The sequence below is a fragment of the Nymphaea colorata genome, chromosome 9, assembly GCF_008831285.2.
Source record: "Nymphaea colorata isolate Beijing-Zhang1983 chromosome 9, ASM883128v2, whole genome shotgun sequence".
Lineage (NCBI taxonomy): Eukaryota > Viridiplantae > Streptophyta > Magnoliopsida > Nymphaeales > Nymphaeaceae > Nymphaea > Nymphaea colorata.
Genome location: NC_045146.1, coordinates 8,966,264 through 8,980,452, shown reverse-complemented (window position 1 = coordinate 8,980,452; position 14,189 = coordinate 8,966,264). Strand labels below are relative to the sequence as shown.

Below are 14,189 nucleotides of genomic sequence, written 5' to 3'. Positions count from 1 at the left end.
TTTTTCAATGGGGTCTTCGTGAAACTTTAGGTTTTTTGTTCCCAGTAGTTTGGATGACGTAACAGGATCAACTTGTATTGGTATTCTGATGTTTATAGAACTTTTTGAGTACTTAATTTTGGCGGTTCGGTGTTATTGTTTTAGGTCACACCTTTTTTTCCTCGGTGGTTTTATTTAGATTGCTATTCTTTGGTTTTAATCTTTGATATTTGCACTTGCTAGGTTCAAAGTTTTCTATGAAAAACATTGGTTGGTTCCATGTTTTTTAGTTGGAATTATTTTCTGTATGTGCTTTTAGAAGTATTCTATTTGTTGATTCATGACCTGAAATCCCAGTCTTTATTGCATTGATTACCATATCTGGAGAGAATGATGCTTGGATAAAGACACATGTTGTTCATGTTTACAGTGTTACTAATCCTCTTTTTATTTTCCTTCTTTGATATTGATCTTTTTAGCATGATCATCTGTTTTGTTTTTTCATTTTCTAAGAGAGTCTTTTGTTTTTCCCTTCTTGACTAGGTAAGCAATTTGGCGTTTGATGTCATTAGGAGTTACTTTTAGTAAAGGTAGATAAAAATGTCCTTGTTTGTTCTCGTTCTTCTATAATGGATTATGCTCTTCTTATACCTGAATATGTCTCCCTGTATTTCCGGCCATGTATCACTGGCTTCAAGTGCTTTGTTGTTCATTTCTTCAAATAGAATGTGTTGGAAGGCTTGCTGCCTTCAACTTTAATTCCTATGCTTTGGCAACGTTTTACATGTGGACAAATTCTTTGCACTGTTCTTGGTCCTTATTGTTTGCTATTATTATGTTTCATGGAGTGGACTATGGAGTTTTCCATAATTGAACATGTTTTTTCTTTTTTGCACACTTGATGCAAAATTTTTCTTTTCCCTTTTTCTACTTTTCTTGTTTTTTTCCCTCTTTTTTTGTTGGGCCCACTGGTGTAAGGCTATGATTTTATTAATCTATAAATCTTAAGTTGCTTGATGCCAATACTCGTATCATATATTTCAAAGTCCTTTTATTTGCAACAATTCTGAAAAATGGCCATGTCCCATCGCAATATGGATCTCGTGTTTTTAGGTTAGAAAGAATCTGTTCTATCATACCATTAAGGGTTTTAAGTTAGAAGGTAATAGTTTTCTTTTTTTGGCTCTTCTACAGATTAATGCGGCAAAATTTTCTTGTCCTTCATGGTTTTCGTTTGAAGCAACTGCACTGATAAAAAAAAATTTGGACCCAGATCCTAATACGTTGAGGCCTGGTAAACTGTTTTATTTTGTTATTACCAAGTTTTGAAATAGTGGTACTTTAAATTCTTCTTCAAGTCCTTGAGAAAGGGACATATGTTTGTTAAATTTTAGCCACTGCAATTGACAAACTTCTTGCTGGTTTTATTAGTGCTCACTAATTTTTTGAATTCTTACATTCAGTCACTTTAATTACGTAGCAGACAAGAATTCTTTGAAGGTATTGGCTTGAGTGCAGATGCACTTGCTTGAACTGGAGAAGCCTTGGCCCTATCAGATTCGTCTCTCAAATTCTTCTCTCCTCTAAAGGTCTATTACATGGTGTAGTTATTTTAGCTTATCTTAAATTAGGAAAAAGTTTTTTTGTCCCCTTGTTTTATCTCTTTATTGTCTTAATAGTTTTGAAGAACTCATTTGTGGCAGCCAATCTGGTGATTGGTTTATCGTAAAAGTTAGAGTATCTAGTTATTCCGCTGCCTGTTTATTCTTTGAACACTTCATCTACAAACTACCGAACCAAGAGGTGAGTACTGTTACTGAAAATGATAGTCAAGAACTTCAGCATTTTAGGAATAAGATTTCATATTCTCTTAGATTGTAATATCTTTCTGTCAGATCTGCATCTATATTTACATTTGAGTTAAGGGTACTTGTTATGTATAAACTTGCTATTTCCACGAACAGGCATACAATTTCTAATCATTTCTGTTTGTGGGCATGTCTTGTTGTTTGGTACATCTATTATGTTGTTAACATTCTTGAAAAATTGTAGCTGACAGAGTTAATGAATGCTTGTCTTTTTCTGTCATTCTTTGCTTGCTTTGGTTTTCCAAACACTTCCTGCATTGAAGCACCTTGAAGCACCTCTGACAATTTATTTCCCCCTACGTGCTTCATGATTGATACAATCATACATCTGAAACTTGCTTCATGTTTGATAGATAAGTGTTTTTCATCTGCACTATATGAATGGTTCCCTACTATAAGAGGATTATGGTATTCATGCTTTCCTTCTAACATAGTGCAATTGCTTCTTGTGATTGCAGGACTTTGTTTGGGAGTGTGAGCAACTACTTTGCACAAAATGCAAGTTGTCGTGTTTTAATTGTCAAGAAGCCCAAAGACTGGTATTTTAACTAAGGGAGACTGGGCTTCCTGTTTTTGTTTATGGTGAAATTGTTATGTGCTTCTTCTTTACTATCATCTTTTTCTTTCGGAGGAGGTGTATATAACTTTTTTTGTATTGGACCAAAATCTTTGAAATTTCCAGCTTCAATAAGTTGAGAGTAGGTTTCAATGCTTGTTCCTCTCTGCAAAACCCTTTGATAAGATTAACTGTTGGTTGATAATGCAAGTACAACGCCGTCTTTGAAGTTGTCGTCAAGCTTACTTTCAGTCAACAGTATCCTCACCATGAGTCTCTCAAGTGTGCGCACATGTTTGATATATTGAATATAATCTAATGATCGCAATTTGCATTTGAATATATTGGCCCATCATGTAAACAAGTTATGATTGGCAGCCAAGAAACATTCGTTTTTGGAAATTTTGCAGCCAGTAGCTGCCAATAGGTGGCACAGGTAGACAATGATTCTGGTTCCTCATTCACTAGTCCATTCTCAACTACAAACTATTCCTGGTACATCAATCCTGTAAAACAAGTCATTTTTTATCATCAGATAAAGCAGACAAAATTTGGGAAAAATTTGTTTTCTTAATAACATTAGTTTGAATTTGTCGAGTTTATCGAGCCTTAAGCGAGTTGAGCTCAAGTTCAACACGTAACTGCTGAGTCGAGCTCGAGCTGCTGCCATCGAGTTATTCTCGAGCTCAAGCTGAGTTGAGCTCGAGGTTTCATTATATCAAGTCGAGTTTGAGCTGACTGAACTTCAGCTCGACTCGGCTCGTGCTCACTCCTAACTGTCACACAACCATAAATGATATGCACCAGACAATTGTTAAACCCCTTTATGGCAGAGCACCTAGTCGATAGTGTGTGTGAGAATATGTGAATGATGGCACATATGGACAATGTTGTTAACTGCATTGATGTGAAGTGATGTGTTGAGCTATGAGGCGATACAATGACAATATGGTGATTTGGTGTCTAAGCATCAGGTTTAAAATTTTGAAATATATAATATCATTAAAAAATAAGAAAGTAAAAAGGACTTGGAAAACTATATTATATGAAAAACTACTTATGTATGTTCTTCTATAAATTAAAACTAATTGTAGACGTATAGCCTCCAACTTGAAAAACCTAAAAACAAAGATAAAAGAACATATTTCTTCAAAGCACAATAGAGTTTTATGAAAATTCAAAAACCAAAGGTTCAAATTTTTTTTCACTTGTTAGCTCTTATGCTTGCACAAAAAAAAAAAAAAAAATCTTGACAATTGACTCTCAATTCATAAAACTGTAAAATGAAAAATAAAAGAGTTTAACTTATAAAAACTTATAAATTGATGTCCAATAATAGATGAAATCAAGTCCACAAGTCTTGTTCTTTAAAATAAATTTCAAGAAACATAATATCAAATTTTGATGTCTAGTACAACGTAGTTAAACCGGAAAGCATGTAACATCTTGAAGAACTAGCAAGAATAACTAACGATCAATTTGTGATTCTTGTCAACAAATATCACTTATTATACTACAAGAGATTATGAGAGAAATATATGAGAGGTAGATAGAAATATTCATGGAAATTAGATCAAACCTTCACCAAAGGTCATGCAATGACTGCCGAAGAGTGATGATGTGCTAATGTCATCGTTAGGCAGATAGAAAATGGAGAACCCTTATAGCAAGTTCAAATCCATTTTATATAGAGTTAAAAGGTCTTCCCTTTTGCAAGTTCAGACAGAAAATGGTGAACACTTGTCACAAGCTCAAATCCATTTTTATATTGAGTTAGAAAGTCTTCCCTTTGCAAGTTCAAATGGGCAGGGGGAGTTAGAAAGTCTTCGCTCGGCTGTTAGTAAAAGTCTTCACATCTCACCTTGATGCTCATGCACGCAACAACACTGCAGATGGATCTATGTGATTCTGTTACGACCTTCATCGATGAGCGCCTAAACTATAGTGTGTGGGATAGTGTGGTACTTGTTGCATGTGTGATTTCTTCATGCGTGTGAGTAGCGTTATGTTTTGTAGAATGTGTAAGTGTTCGTTCAATATCTTCAAATATCCATCCGTTTTTAATATATATATATATATATATATCATACCATGGTGTGTGGTCCTCCGTCCATCTGGATGAGCAAAAACCCCAGTACCCCCCTTTGTCCTGCTTACTGCTTGCTTTCCACCTACTTCTGCTAAGCCATTGAGTGCTATATCTATTGTTGCAGTCAGCTCCTACTGCTGGATCTTTGACCTCTCATGCCTCTTGTTGGCAGTGATGGCCTGCCTATTTCTGCTAAATGTCAATGCGCCCACATGCTGCCCTTGGTTTGGTTCTCACTGCTACTACGGTAGATTATATATAGCCAGCTTCTGATCACCCTCAGCGATGGATACCCCAACACCCTCAGTCGAGGTGCGGAAACCCCCTCAGATGCTCTTCCACAGCTTAACGCATGGCTGCCGCCCGCTTCCCTACTAAATTTCCCTCCAAATGACCCAACAGGTCAAACCCTTGTCTGCCCGTGTGTCGGCCCCAGAAGGACGAGCATAAAAAAGCATTCCTCTCTCTCTCTCTCTCTCTCTCTATATATATATATATATATATATATATATATATATATATATATATATATGCAAGAAAAAGTTGATCGAATAGGAGCAAGGACCAAGACAGACTCTCTTGTCTTCCATGCACCTTTCCTGATTATGATAGCTCTCTATTAGCTGAACTAAAGCAGAGTGATGCTGAAAATCGAAGCTAACTTACCTGTGCTCAAGTTATACACCGGGCTCTTAAAGCACCTCTTTAGCCAGAACAATGCCATGACCATCAAGTTGGCCAACCTGGTTGTAAGTACAATTGTGGGCATGATTTTTCGTGCATCTACATGATTAATGATTAAAATACCAAAATCGTACATAGTATAGTATGGTTAATGATTAAAATACTTTTAATTCATACTAATCTTTTTTTAAAAAAAAAAATTAAAAATTAAAAAAAGTAAAAAAACGATAAAGAACATTTCTTTTTAGTAAATTTTCAAAATACCCTCCCCTCTTTTACTGTGCACGGTGCACCCGCACTAAATTCCTCCCTCAAGTTGGTCCCAGACGAGACATACGTGGTCCATATATACGCCATTAAACAGCTGGGCCATCTGATCTGGCTGGTTCCAGCAAATGGCTGAAGTACGCGATTGGATACATAGAAAAATTTCATTTGATTGAAAGGACAAAATATTATAAAATAAAATGAAACAAGAGGAAGAGGAAAAAACCAAAAGCTGCAGCTTCTTTGTGTAAATTAATTTATAGCGCTCGTGGGCCACTTTGTGTCAGCACCCATGTGATCATTGATAAAATAGTTGTAAAAGGAAACCGCACCATGACAACATAAGAGAGAGAAAGAGAGAGGGAACTTGTATTTTTACTGTTTGTTTTATCGAAAGTCCGTGTACAGTAAAGGTGACTGGGATTTATGATATTAACCTCTCTCCTCACCCACCCAACACATGTTTTTGTCACATTCGAGGCTCCGTTTTCATCTTTTATAACTGACAATGATGATGTCCTTGATACACAGGAGGATTCCTCTATCCTATCGTTCCTTCGAGAAACTAAAAAAATGTCAAGGATAAGTGAAAGTAAAAGGGCAATTACAATTACAAGGTCCTAAGTTATTACACTCCCGTTTAGTTTAGAGAACGCGAGAGAGAGAGAGAGAGAGAGAGAGAGAAAAAGGCCTGCTGTTTCTGTCCAATCAGCGGCTCGTATGTAAGAAGCATTTCTATGTATCGGATGTAGGTGTGGCTGTATAGAAAAAGAGAGATTCACGATCCTCCTTGGATTCCCTATGCTCTTAATATCGACCGTTGAGCCTGGGAGTTACCTGCAGCAATGGTCGACAAAGAAAAGTTGAAAGGAAGGAAAAAAAAAAAAAAAAGGAAAAGAAACAGAAGCGCTCAGAAAGAGTTGAACTAAAACTAAAATTAACAAAAAGAATCGAGAGTATTGGATGAGTGGTGAATGATTCTGGGGTTTGTGGTGGTCTTCCGTACCTGCTCTACTATGGAGCTGATCCCAGAGGCGTTCACATTAACTTAAAAATGTCGCTTACATTCCGATTGCTCCGCGATCCGAAGCAAACCTGCCATGAACATGGGAATATATATTGGAGCAACAGGAACCACAATATCAGGAATTGGACAAAAAATTGCAAGTCGTCAAATACCTGGGCATCTGGAAGAAGCACGATCTTATGGAAGCCACGTCCAATGTGGAAGTCGCCGGCAACAAGGGGGAGGAGCTCAAATTATTGGAGAATCCATTAAAGGGGAGTCTATCGAGCGAGAACATGGAGTTGGCAGAGGCCGCCGCATGCTTGGTTGGTGACGCAAAGGGGCTGTCAGGCAGGTTGTGCTCCAAACTTTTTTCCAAGGGAAATCAAGCAAGAGATAAAAAAATGGCCGTCATAAGGACAAAAGGCAGGAAAAAGAAAGACAATTAGCTAGACGTAGGAAGACGACTTAATTAATTAAGCCCATGCTATGTCCTTAATGAATTACCTGTCCTGGAGACTGTCTTCTTCCTTGCCACAAGTAATCCCCTCGGAGGTAGTAGTGGATTCCTTATCGGTGCAGGCAACAGCAGGAAGCTGTTGGCAGCTCCGAGCAGCCTGCTGTACTTCGGAGGGAAGTGCGGCGGGACTAATTGGACAGTAATCTGATGCAACTAATTTGCAAAAGAAGAAACAGGAGGAGTTTTTGTTTATGATCGTCACTGATGGACGAGTAAGTGAAGGGTGGTGGTCGAAGCTTAGCTAACCTTCCGAAGGAGCGACGTCGGGACTACGCAGAGGGTCGGATGATGAGGAGGGGGAGGAGGAGAGATGATTGCATTGGCTGAATCCCGTGCCATGTCCTGCCAGTGGTCGCTTTCTCGCATCGGCTAGCTGAAAGCCCATCAATCTTTTGCTTTCCAGTTCGATGGCTTGCTGCAACTCTGCTTGTTCTTCCAGCTTTCTTCTGAACGCTTCGTGAGAGTTATAAAAAATCCTTCCTCCTAACCAAAGGAAGAAAGCACGCATGAAACGCCAGCGTACGCCAAATTTTAATATAAAATCATTTGAATAATTTGGGACATCGAATAGGCGATTAGGCGTACACAACTTTTTTTCATTTGTTTATTTCAATTCATTAATTTTCTGATGAACATGGTTGGGTGAGCGATCGACCTACCTAGCTGCAGTTCGTAGGCATCCCTAGAATCGAGGCTGGTGGGAGAGGGACACCCAGAAAACTCTCCTCTCTCTCCGTGCTTTCTGCAACGATGAGTTAATAACAGCAGAGAAACACTGTCAAAGACGACCACATGATGATCAAGAACCAAACGAGATGTGTAGGATGATGAAAGCAAGGAAATTAAATCGAAAAAGATTTTTTTTTTTTTTTTGTCTTTTGGGTTTCAGAGGAGGGTCGTCCTGTACTTTTCTGCAATTTTGCCCTTTTCCTTGTAGGGCTTCACGAGCACACGAGCATCACACACGTAATGTGGATTTCCTTTCGCCAGGATGATCTTCACCGTCTCCGGGTACACGAACGTGACGAACCCAAACATGCGTTTCTGCTGGTATGGGATCCTCACGTCCTGTACAGGCCCGTAAATGCTTCAAAAGAAACCAAAAAGGAGAAAAAAGAGACAGCAGAAAAAGAGGAGGCAACGGATCGTCAGTAATCTTAAACAGAAAAGTGTCAAAAGTATATTTCAACTAATTCCGGGATTGAACATAAGCAGGATCATGGATCCCTCATGAACTCAAGCATCCCATATGAAAAATCATTAGATCATATATGGATTGTGGACTACCTGAAGTAATTGGACACATCTTCTTCTCTGAAAGTGCTATCCGCCGGAAAAGTAAGATAGATTTGCCTCGAACCGGGATTGCCGAAATCGTTCCTCTCCATCCTGCTGGATCTGCAAAAAATTTTTGGCATCCTGATCACCCAAGAAATGGATGTTTACTTTGTTTAAATGTGGAGAAAGCAAGTACTTGTTGGGCTGGATCGGCGAGAGAGCAAGAGATGATTACGAATCCACCAACCAGATTGGATGGAGGGGAAGGAATGAAAAGAAGAAGAAATAAAAAGGAAACAGATTCCTTGTTCCGTTCGTTTATCAGCCATTAAGCAAACTAAAAGCCTGGAACATATAGAGATCCAAGAAGTCCCAACAAGGAATAGAGCTCTAAGTAGTCCCCAACAAGTTACGTTGTCCAGAAAATGCAGTGAAAGCAATTCCACTTTTTCTCTTTCCTATGGCAGCTAGCGCAACCTTCTTCTTTTCGCTCGCTGATTGAAAGTAACAGTGAGCAAAGAAAAGAAAGAGAAAAGGAAAGAGAAGAAAATGTAGAAACATTTGTTAGCCTGCCAGCAAGCGGCTAAGGGAGAGGAGGTGGTGAGGTGTGAGATGATACCTTAGGTTATCAGCAGGTAGATGATAGCCATCAATGGGGAAGGGGTGGGTCGTGCTGCATTTTCCGTATGTAAGAGGAGGTGGCACAAGCTGCTGGGACAGACTAACCGACCTTTGAGTTTTGGGTCTCAACAGATCCGATGCACACTGTTCCGGCGCCTGCTCTGATATCTTTCCTCCTCCTCCTCCTCCTCCGGCCATGGCGCTTGTTGGATCAACTATAGTCATCTCTGCTCGGTTGCTACCGGCAGCGGTAGGACTGACACAGCCGGCCATTCCATTATCTAGGAACCCATGCAAGAACCTGCAATTGCTCCCATTTTTACAGTATCCCCTTGCATAGTACATACACGGCTTCCAAGGAAAACTAGATCCCATTTCTGATATTGGTGATAAGCATAGATCCGCCAAAGAACAGCTCCTCCTATGATGATGATCCACGCCAGGAGCAGCAATAGTATTGTTGGTGCTATTAGCCGCTGCCCAGCTTGCGTAAGGGAAGAAGACTCTTTCATCGTTACTGTTGTTCATGCAATCGAGGATGTCACCGTAGATACCGCTGGTGCTGTAGTCATCCCTGGGACTTACGCACAGAGAATTGGGATTAGGATTTGCACAAGCAGAAGACGCCGGCAAAGAAGATGACGATGACAGCGAGGAAGAGGAGGAAGCTGTGGCGGTGGCGGAAGATGAAGGGGGCAATGTGTGGTCATTGAGGAAAGAAAGCTGATCCTGGATTAACTGAAAATCGTCCACCATGTCGCCTCCATAGAAACCATTGCGGCTACCGCTGTCTTGAAGATGAAGTGAAGGAGAAGCACATGGGTGGTCTAAGCTGCCACCGATGTTGAAGGAATTTGCAGGAGCGCTTACCGTCTCATCACGATGTTGTGCATCATCAGCAACATTGGCCCTGAAGAAAGGCTGATGATGATGAAGAACCGCAGATGTCCAGGAAGCTGGAGCAGCAGCAGAAGCAGGAGCAGAAGAAGATGACGACGACGACGACGACGATGAGGAGGACGAGGAGGTGGAGGAAGCGGATGATAATGGTGACGAGGGGGAGAAGCGGATACCAGAATTTTGTCTGGAAAAGTAGGGAGGAGGGCTTCTCGTTGTTGAGGTTGGCGATCCGAGCAACCCAAGCTCCCTTTTGGCCTTTAAAACCGTGGATTGGACGAGAGACTCCGGTCCGAAGGCCAGACGAATCATTTCTTTCTCGCCGTGGTCCTGAATCAACAGAAGCCCCATGATTTTGGGTGCATTTTCAGGATCCAAGCATTGGATCCTCGTGAACACGATTCGCGTAGCTTCGTAGGCGTCCATGGCTCCCCTCCACCTCCACCTCCTCTCGATCTCTAGCTAACTTGAACACTTAACGACCAAAAGAAAGAGAGTGTGTCTTCTGGGCAATAGAAAGAGACTGGCTAGCTGTTAAACAAGAGGGTAGGCAAAGAAAAAAAAGGATGAAAGGAGGAAAAGGCATGAGAAAAAAAAGTCGCAAAAGAAAGTGACACAGAAAGAGAGAAGTTTTGGGGGGAGGGGGAAGAGGAACTGGGACTGAGGAATGGAGACAAAGTTTTGAGAAATAGTACTGCTAATTATAATATCAAAAAAGGAGGAAAAAAGCACAGAAGAAGACGGCAACGAGTGCGATGGAAAAATAATAAGATACCCGAATTAAATTAAATTCAAAAGCAGGGACAGGAGCAGTACTGCTAGCTCTGGATGCCTTCTTACCATGAAAGCTGATGAAGGGGGCTACAGTACTTTTCACTCCACACCCCCTGAGGAAGCTCTGTCACTCTCCTACTGTAGATCCACTCACTCAACACCTCCATTACTCTCTCTCTCTCTCTCTTTGTGGAGCGAGCGCTTGGACTTCGTGTTTTTCCCCTTCCCTTTCCTCAATCGTTTATACAAGTGTCGAGTAACTACCACCTTCAGTGCAAATTTTGCTCTTTTTTTTCTCTTCTGCGACGCTACTCCCTCCTTCTGCCTTTGTCGATTAATTTTTTTCTCCCAGACCGGAAGACAGCAACTTCAATGCAATCAAAGTGGCGTCTCTTGGAAGGACGGAACAAGATCCGCAGTTAGATTAGGTTCTCCTGTCTGCGGGATCTTCAGCATGGTCAGTAGTCCATGCCCTCCCACCCATCATCATCGCCTTCATCACCTACCCTGCCTAAATAACTCCATCATTTCATTTTGGGGGTTGGGCTTTGTTTCTGCTTCAAAAGGACCTCCAGTGATCAACCAGGACTGCAATTATTAGCAACCCAATCGGGGCTTGCTAGCTCTGTTTTCTCCTTGTGGCTACCGCAGTCCACCACTCTCCCGGCCCTCTCCAAAAAACAGGTTGGGAAAAAGGAAACGCGGGCCGGGTGGCTTATCAGACATCGATGGTGCGCCTCCCCGTCAAGGAAAGGTGAAGGTAAAGGTGAAAAATCTCGGAATCTCTCTTGTTCCTTTTCGTCTCTTCCTTTTTTCTTTGATTTTTTGTTCGTTAAACAAATATATAAGCTTCTCCGCAGAGACAGAGCGAAGCGGTGAATATGGAAGTGAAAATCTCAATATGTCACTTTTACGTGCACCCATTTTGCATTTGGCCTTGTAGAAAATGTATGGTACCAGTTATTACCATTTTCTGTTCACCATTTACCGTGGAAGCAGCCAAGAGTAAAGCAGATGACGACGGATAAAACTTAAAAGCAGCTAGCGGTGGGAACGAATCAATATATACCGGTGCTCTCCCAAGACACAGCTGCCGGCTTCTTCTGATTTATGAGTTACCATCTCGAGCCAATCCTGGTAGTGGCAGCTGCCGCTTGTTTTCTTTTCTTTTCTTTATGTTAAGTCTGTCTACAGTATGCATATGTAATAGCAGGGGAAAGGGCACTGAGTCATGACTTATGTCACATGGGTGACTCAATACGGTCCATGGCTGGTGCGTATATGGCACATGGAAGCAACTCAGATTTACTTCCTGCGGTGGACCATCCTGTTCCCCCTATCATATCATATGAGAGAGAGAGAGAGAGAGAGCATAGTTATCATATAAGAGAAAGAGAAAAAGAGAGAATAGTGTGGCTATGCGCACAGAAGAGCCGCAGGCTCTCTGGTATTACGCTGTCGCTTCCCGCTTGACAGGCCACCGGCTTTCTCTTCCCACCCTTCGTAGATCTTGTCGCGTTATGATGCTGAATAAGAACCGCACATGTGCCCTCCAAGGTGTGGTCCTCCTCCCCTGACCATAAGGAAACGGCGTAACGTTGCTCGGCATATAACGCAGTCCTCCTTTATCCATTACCCAATCAGCAGCCATGAAGGGGAAAAACGCACATGGTCTGAGCGTAGGCTCTCCTGCATACTGTCGACATTACATCGGGCGAGTTATCTTCTTTTGCTAATGCGTCGGATACGATAAACACATTAGGGCAGTGTTTGATTACACTTCCAGATTTGGAGGAGAAATCTTTATGGAAAATTAAGTTGTCTCCGAGAAAGTGGAATGGTGGGAGCTTCATCTTCTTCAAAAAATGAAGGCATGATTGAGAAACTAGAAAAACAAAACAAGGGCCTGTTTGATAAACTAGAAAATTAACTAGTTGAGAAATTTTTGGGCGCTTGATGAGTAAGGGGAAGGGCAGAAAGCCAGTTACTTTTGAAAATAAAGACGATAGCATATTTTTATTGCATTTTTGTTCAATAGTCACTTGAAACTTTTTTACACGTTTGAAATTTTGTGTTTTTAGCTCTGACCCTTGTCAAGACTTGTTTTGTTGGTTGCTAACATTTTCCACATCTCGTCTGGCAACTCGTGGGTAACAAGCAACAATGTAAATTGATCCTGCCACGAAAATGGATACTACTGCAAAGAAGTGAATTCAAATGATCATGATATGTTCTTTAATGAAAGCACCATCATTGCACTGGAGAATATATTAGAATTTTGTTAGTTTAGTGACAACCAGAGCAATAATAAAATCGGCAGCAGAGCTCAATCTACAACATAATTGACGGTAATCTTTGAGGACAATTCAATCTATTAACATTTGTGAAATGCAAAAAAATTTAGAAATAGAAACCAAGATAAAAGGGAAAAAATAAAGAAGGGCCAAAAGGATTACCTGCAACTGAATGGTGAAACTCCTCCTCCTTATCAACGTAAAAGTCATTGAACTTTAAGGCTGACAAACCACTCCTCCAGCACGAAACCCTCTGCAATCAGGAAGTCTTCTCTTCTCTCCTAGAAAGTACTGGAATCGCCCTCCCCACCTGTCCAGAACCCTAAGCCCCACCTCAGTCTCCTTTGCTGCTCCTTACATACACAATCAATGGCCTTCCGATAGCAATGAAGACGGTGAAGTCAATGAGAAGGAGATGAACAAGATTGTGCGTCCCTACACCTGCCATTTGCTTCTTTCTCTAATGTAAAACAAGATTGTGTCCCCCATTAATGCGCTCGTGCATAAGTGATTTCCAATGAATATTTTACCATTTTTTTATGTGTAGGAAAAATTCGTACCATTTCCCCTCCTCTATAGTGTTTCCCTCCCCAATCAAATGCTACCTAGAGGTCGGGTAGAATCTAGAACAATAAAAAATTGACAAAACCCTCATAGGCCAATTTGGCAACCCTAATTGTAAACCGTCAAAGCTATTTTCCAACCCTACTTGCAAGATACTACATTTAATAAGAAAGTTTCACAAAACTAGGAACCTTTTGCAAGTGTGTCAACATGAAATTTAATTCTTTCCTTCACATCTCTTGCTTATTCATGTGTTTTGTTGCTTCTCCCTAGCATCCCTAATCCAAACAGTCATTATCCTAAAGCATAAGCTTATTTTCCACGTCAAAGTCATATAATTAGGTGACTATAAAGGGTATCTTTTGCCTCTTCAAAGCAATACAATCAGCAATTAAAACATTGAATTAAATGTCTTGAGATTAAAAGAAGGAACAAAAGAGCAGCCACAAACTTATAATGGCATAGTTGGTTTCGATGGCAGATTTAATTTTGAAATATCTAACAAGCAATATGATACTTTGTGGAAGGGGCTCACACCCTTGGCCAAATGGGGTGAGCCCTAGTTGCAAAGTGTTATAGGTTGCCCATGAGCCAAAACACTAATGATCAAACACTGCAGCAACTAGAGGCTTCAAATAGTTATTTAGGCAAAAACCAAGATAGGAAGGGTCGAGCTGTTAGTCATGTAGCATTTCCAGTCGACGTGGCCAATGATGATTGGGAGACTATGGCGTAGCACAGTAGAGGATGATCCCTTTGCACTAGCAGCTACTTGCCAGCAAGTGCTAGAGA

The 14,189-nt window shown here is 40.8% G+C and overlaps 1 protein-coding gene across 3 annotated transcripts; it reads right to left on the bottom strand.

Moving 5' to 3' along the window:
- Positions 1 to 6,030: 6,030 nt before the first annotated feature.
- On the bottom strand, positions 6,031 to 11,268 carry LOC116260390 (zinc finger CCCH domain-containing protein 53-like). 3 transcript variants are annotated; one of them, XM_050079511.1, is made up of 10 exons: positions 10,606 to 11,248; positions 8,867 to 10,270; positions 8,257 to 8,367; positions 7,877 to 8,056; positions 7,629 to 7,711; positions 7,216 to 7,452; positions 6,957 to 7,122; positions 6,623 to 6,817; positions 6,450 to 6,538; positions 6,031 to 6,280 (listed from the first exon to the last, which is right to left on the bottom strand). In XM_050079511.1, the coding sequence occupies exons 2-9, from the start codon at positions 10,189 to 10,191 to the stop codon at positions 6,505 to 6,507; spliced, it is 2,331 nt and encodes a 776-aa protein (XP_049935468.1). In that variant the 5' UTR covers positions 10,192 to 10,270; positions 10,606 to 11,248; the 3' UTR covers positions 6,031 to 6,280; positions 6,450 to 6,504. The 3 variants fall into 3 exon arrangements, with proteins under 3 accessions (XP_049935468.1, XP_049935467.1, XP_049935469.1); XM_050079510.1 differs by having other exon boundaries at positions 8,867 to 10,296; positions 10,606 to 11,247; XM_050079512.1 differs by having other exon boundaries at positions 6,957 to 7,113; positions 8,867 to 11,268.
- Between the last annotated feature and the right edge of the window lie 2,921 nt (positions 11,269 to 14,189).

What these genes read in the sequence shown, in the direction of transcription:
- LOC116260390 (XM_050079511.1), bottom strand. Translation starts at nt 10,191, where the DNA reads ATGGACGCCTACGAAGCTACGCGAATCGTGTTCACGAGGATCCAATGC. An exon ending in TGCCTACGAACTGCAGCTAG is followed by an intron (nt 7,453 to 7,628) that starts GTAGGTCGATCG and finishes TCCTTTGGTTAG; the next exon opens with GAGGAAGGATTTTTTATAAC. An exon ending in TGCTTCTTCCAGATGCCCAG is followed by an intron (nt 6,539 to 6,622) that starts GTATTTGACGAC and finishes TGTTCATGGCAG; the next exon opens with GTTTGCTTCGGATCGCGGAG.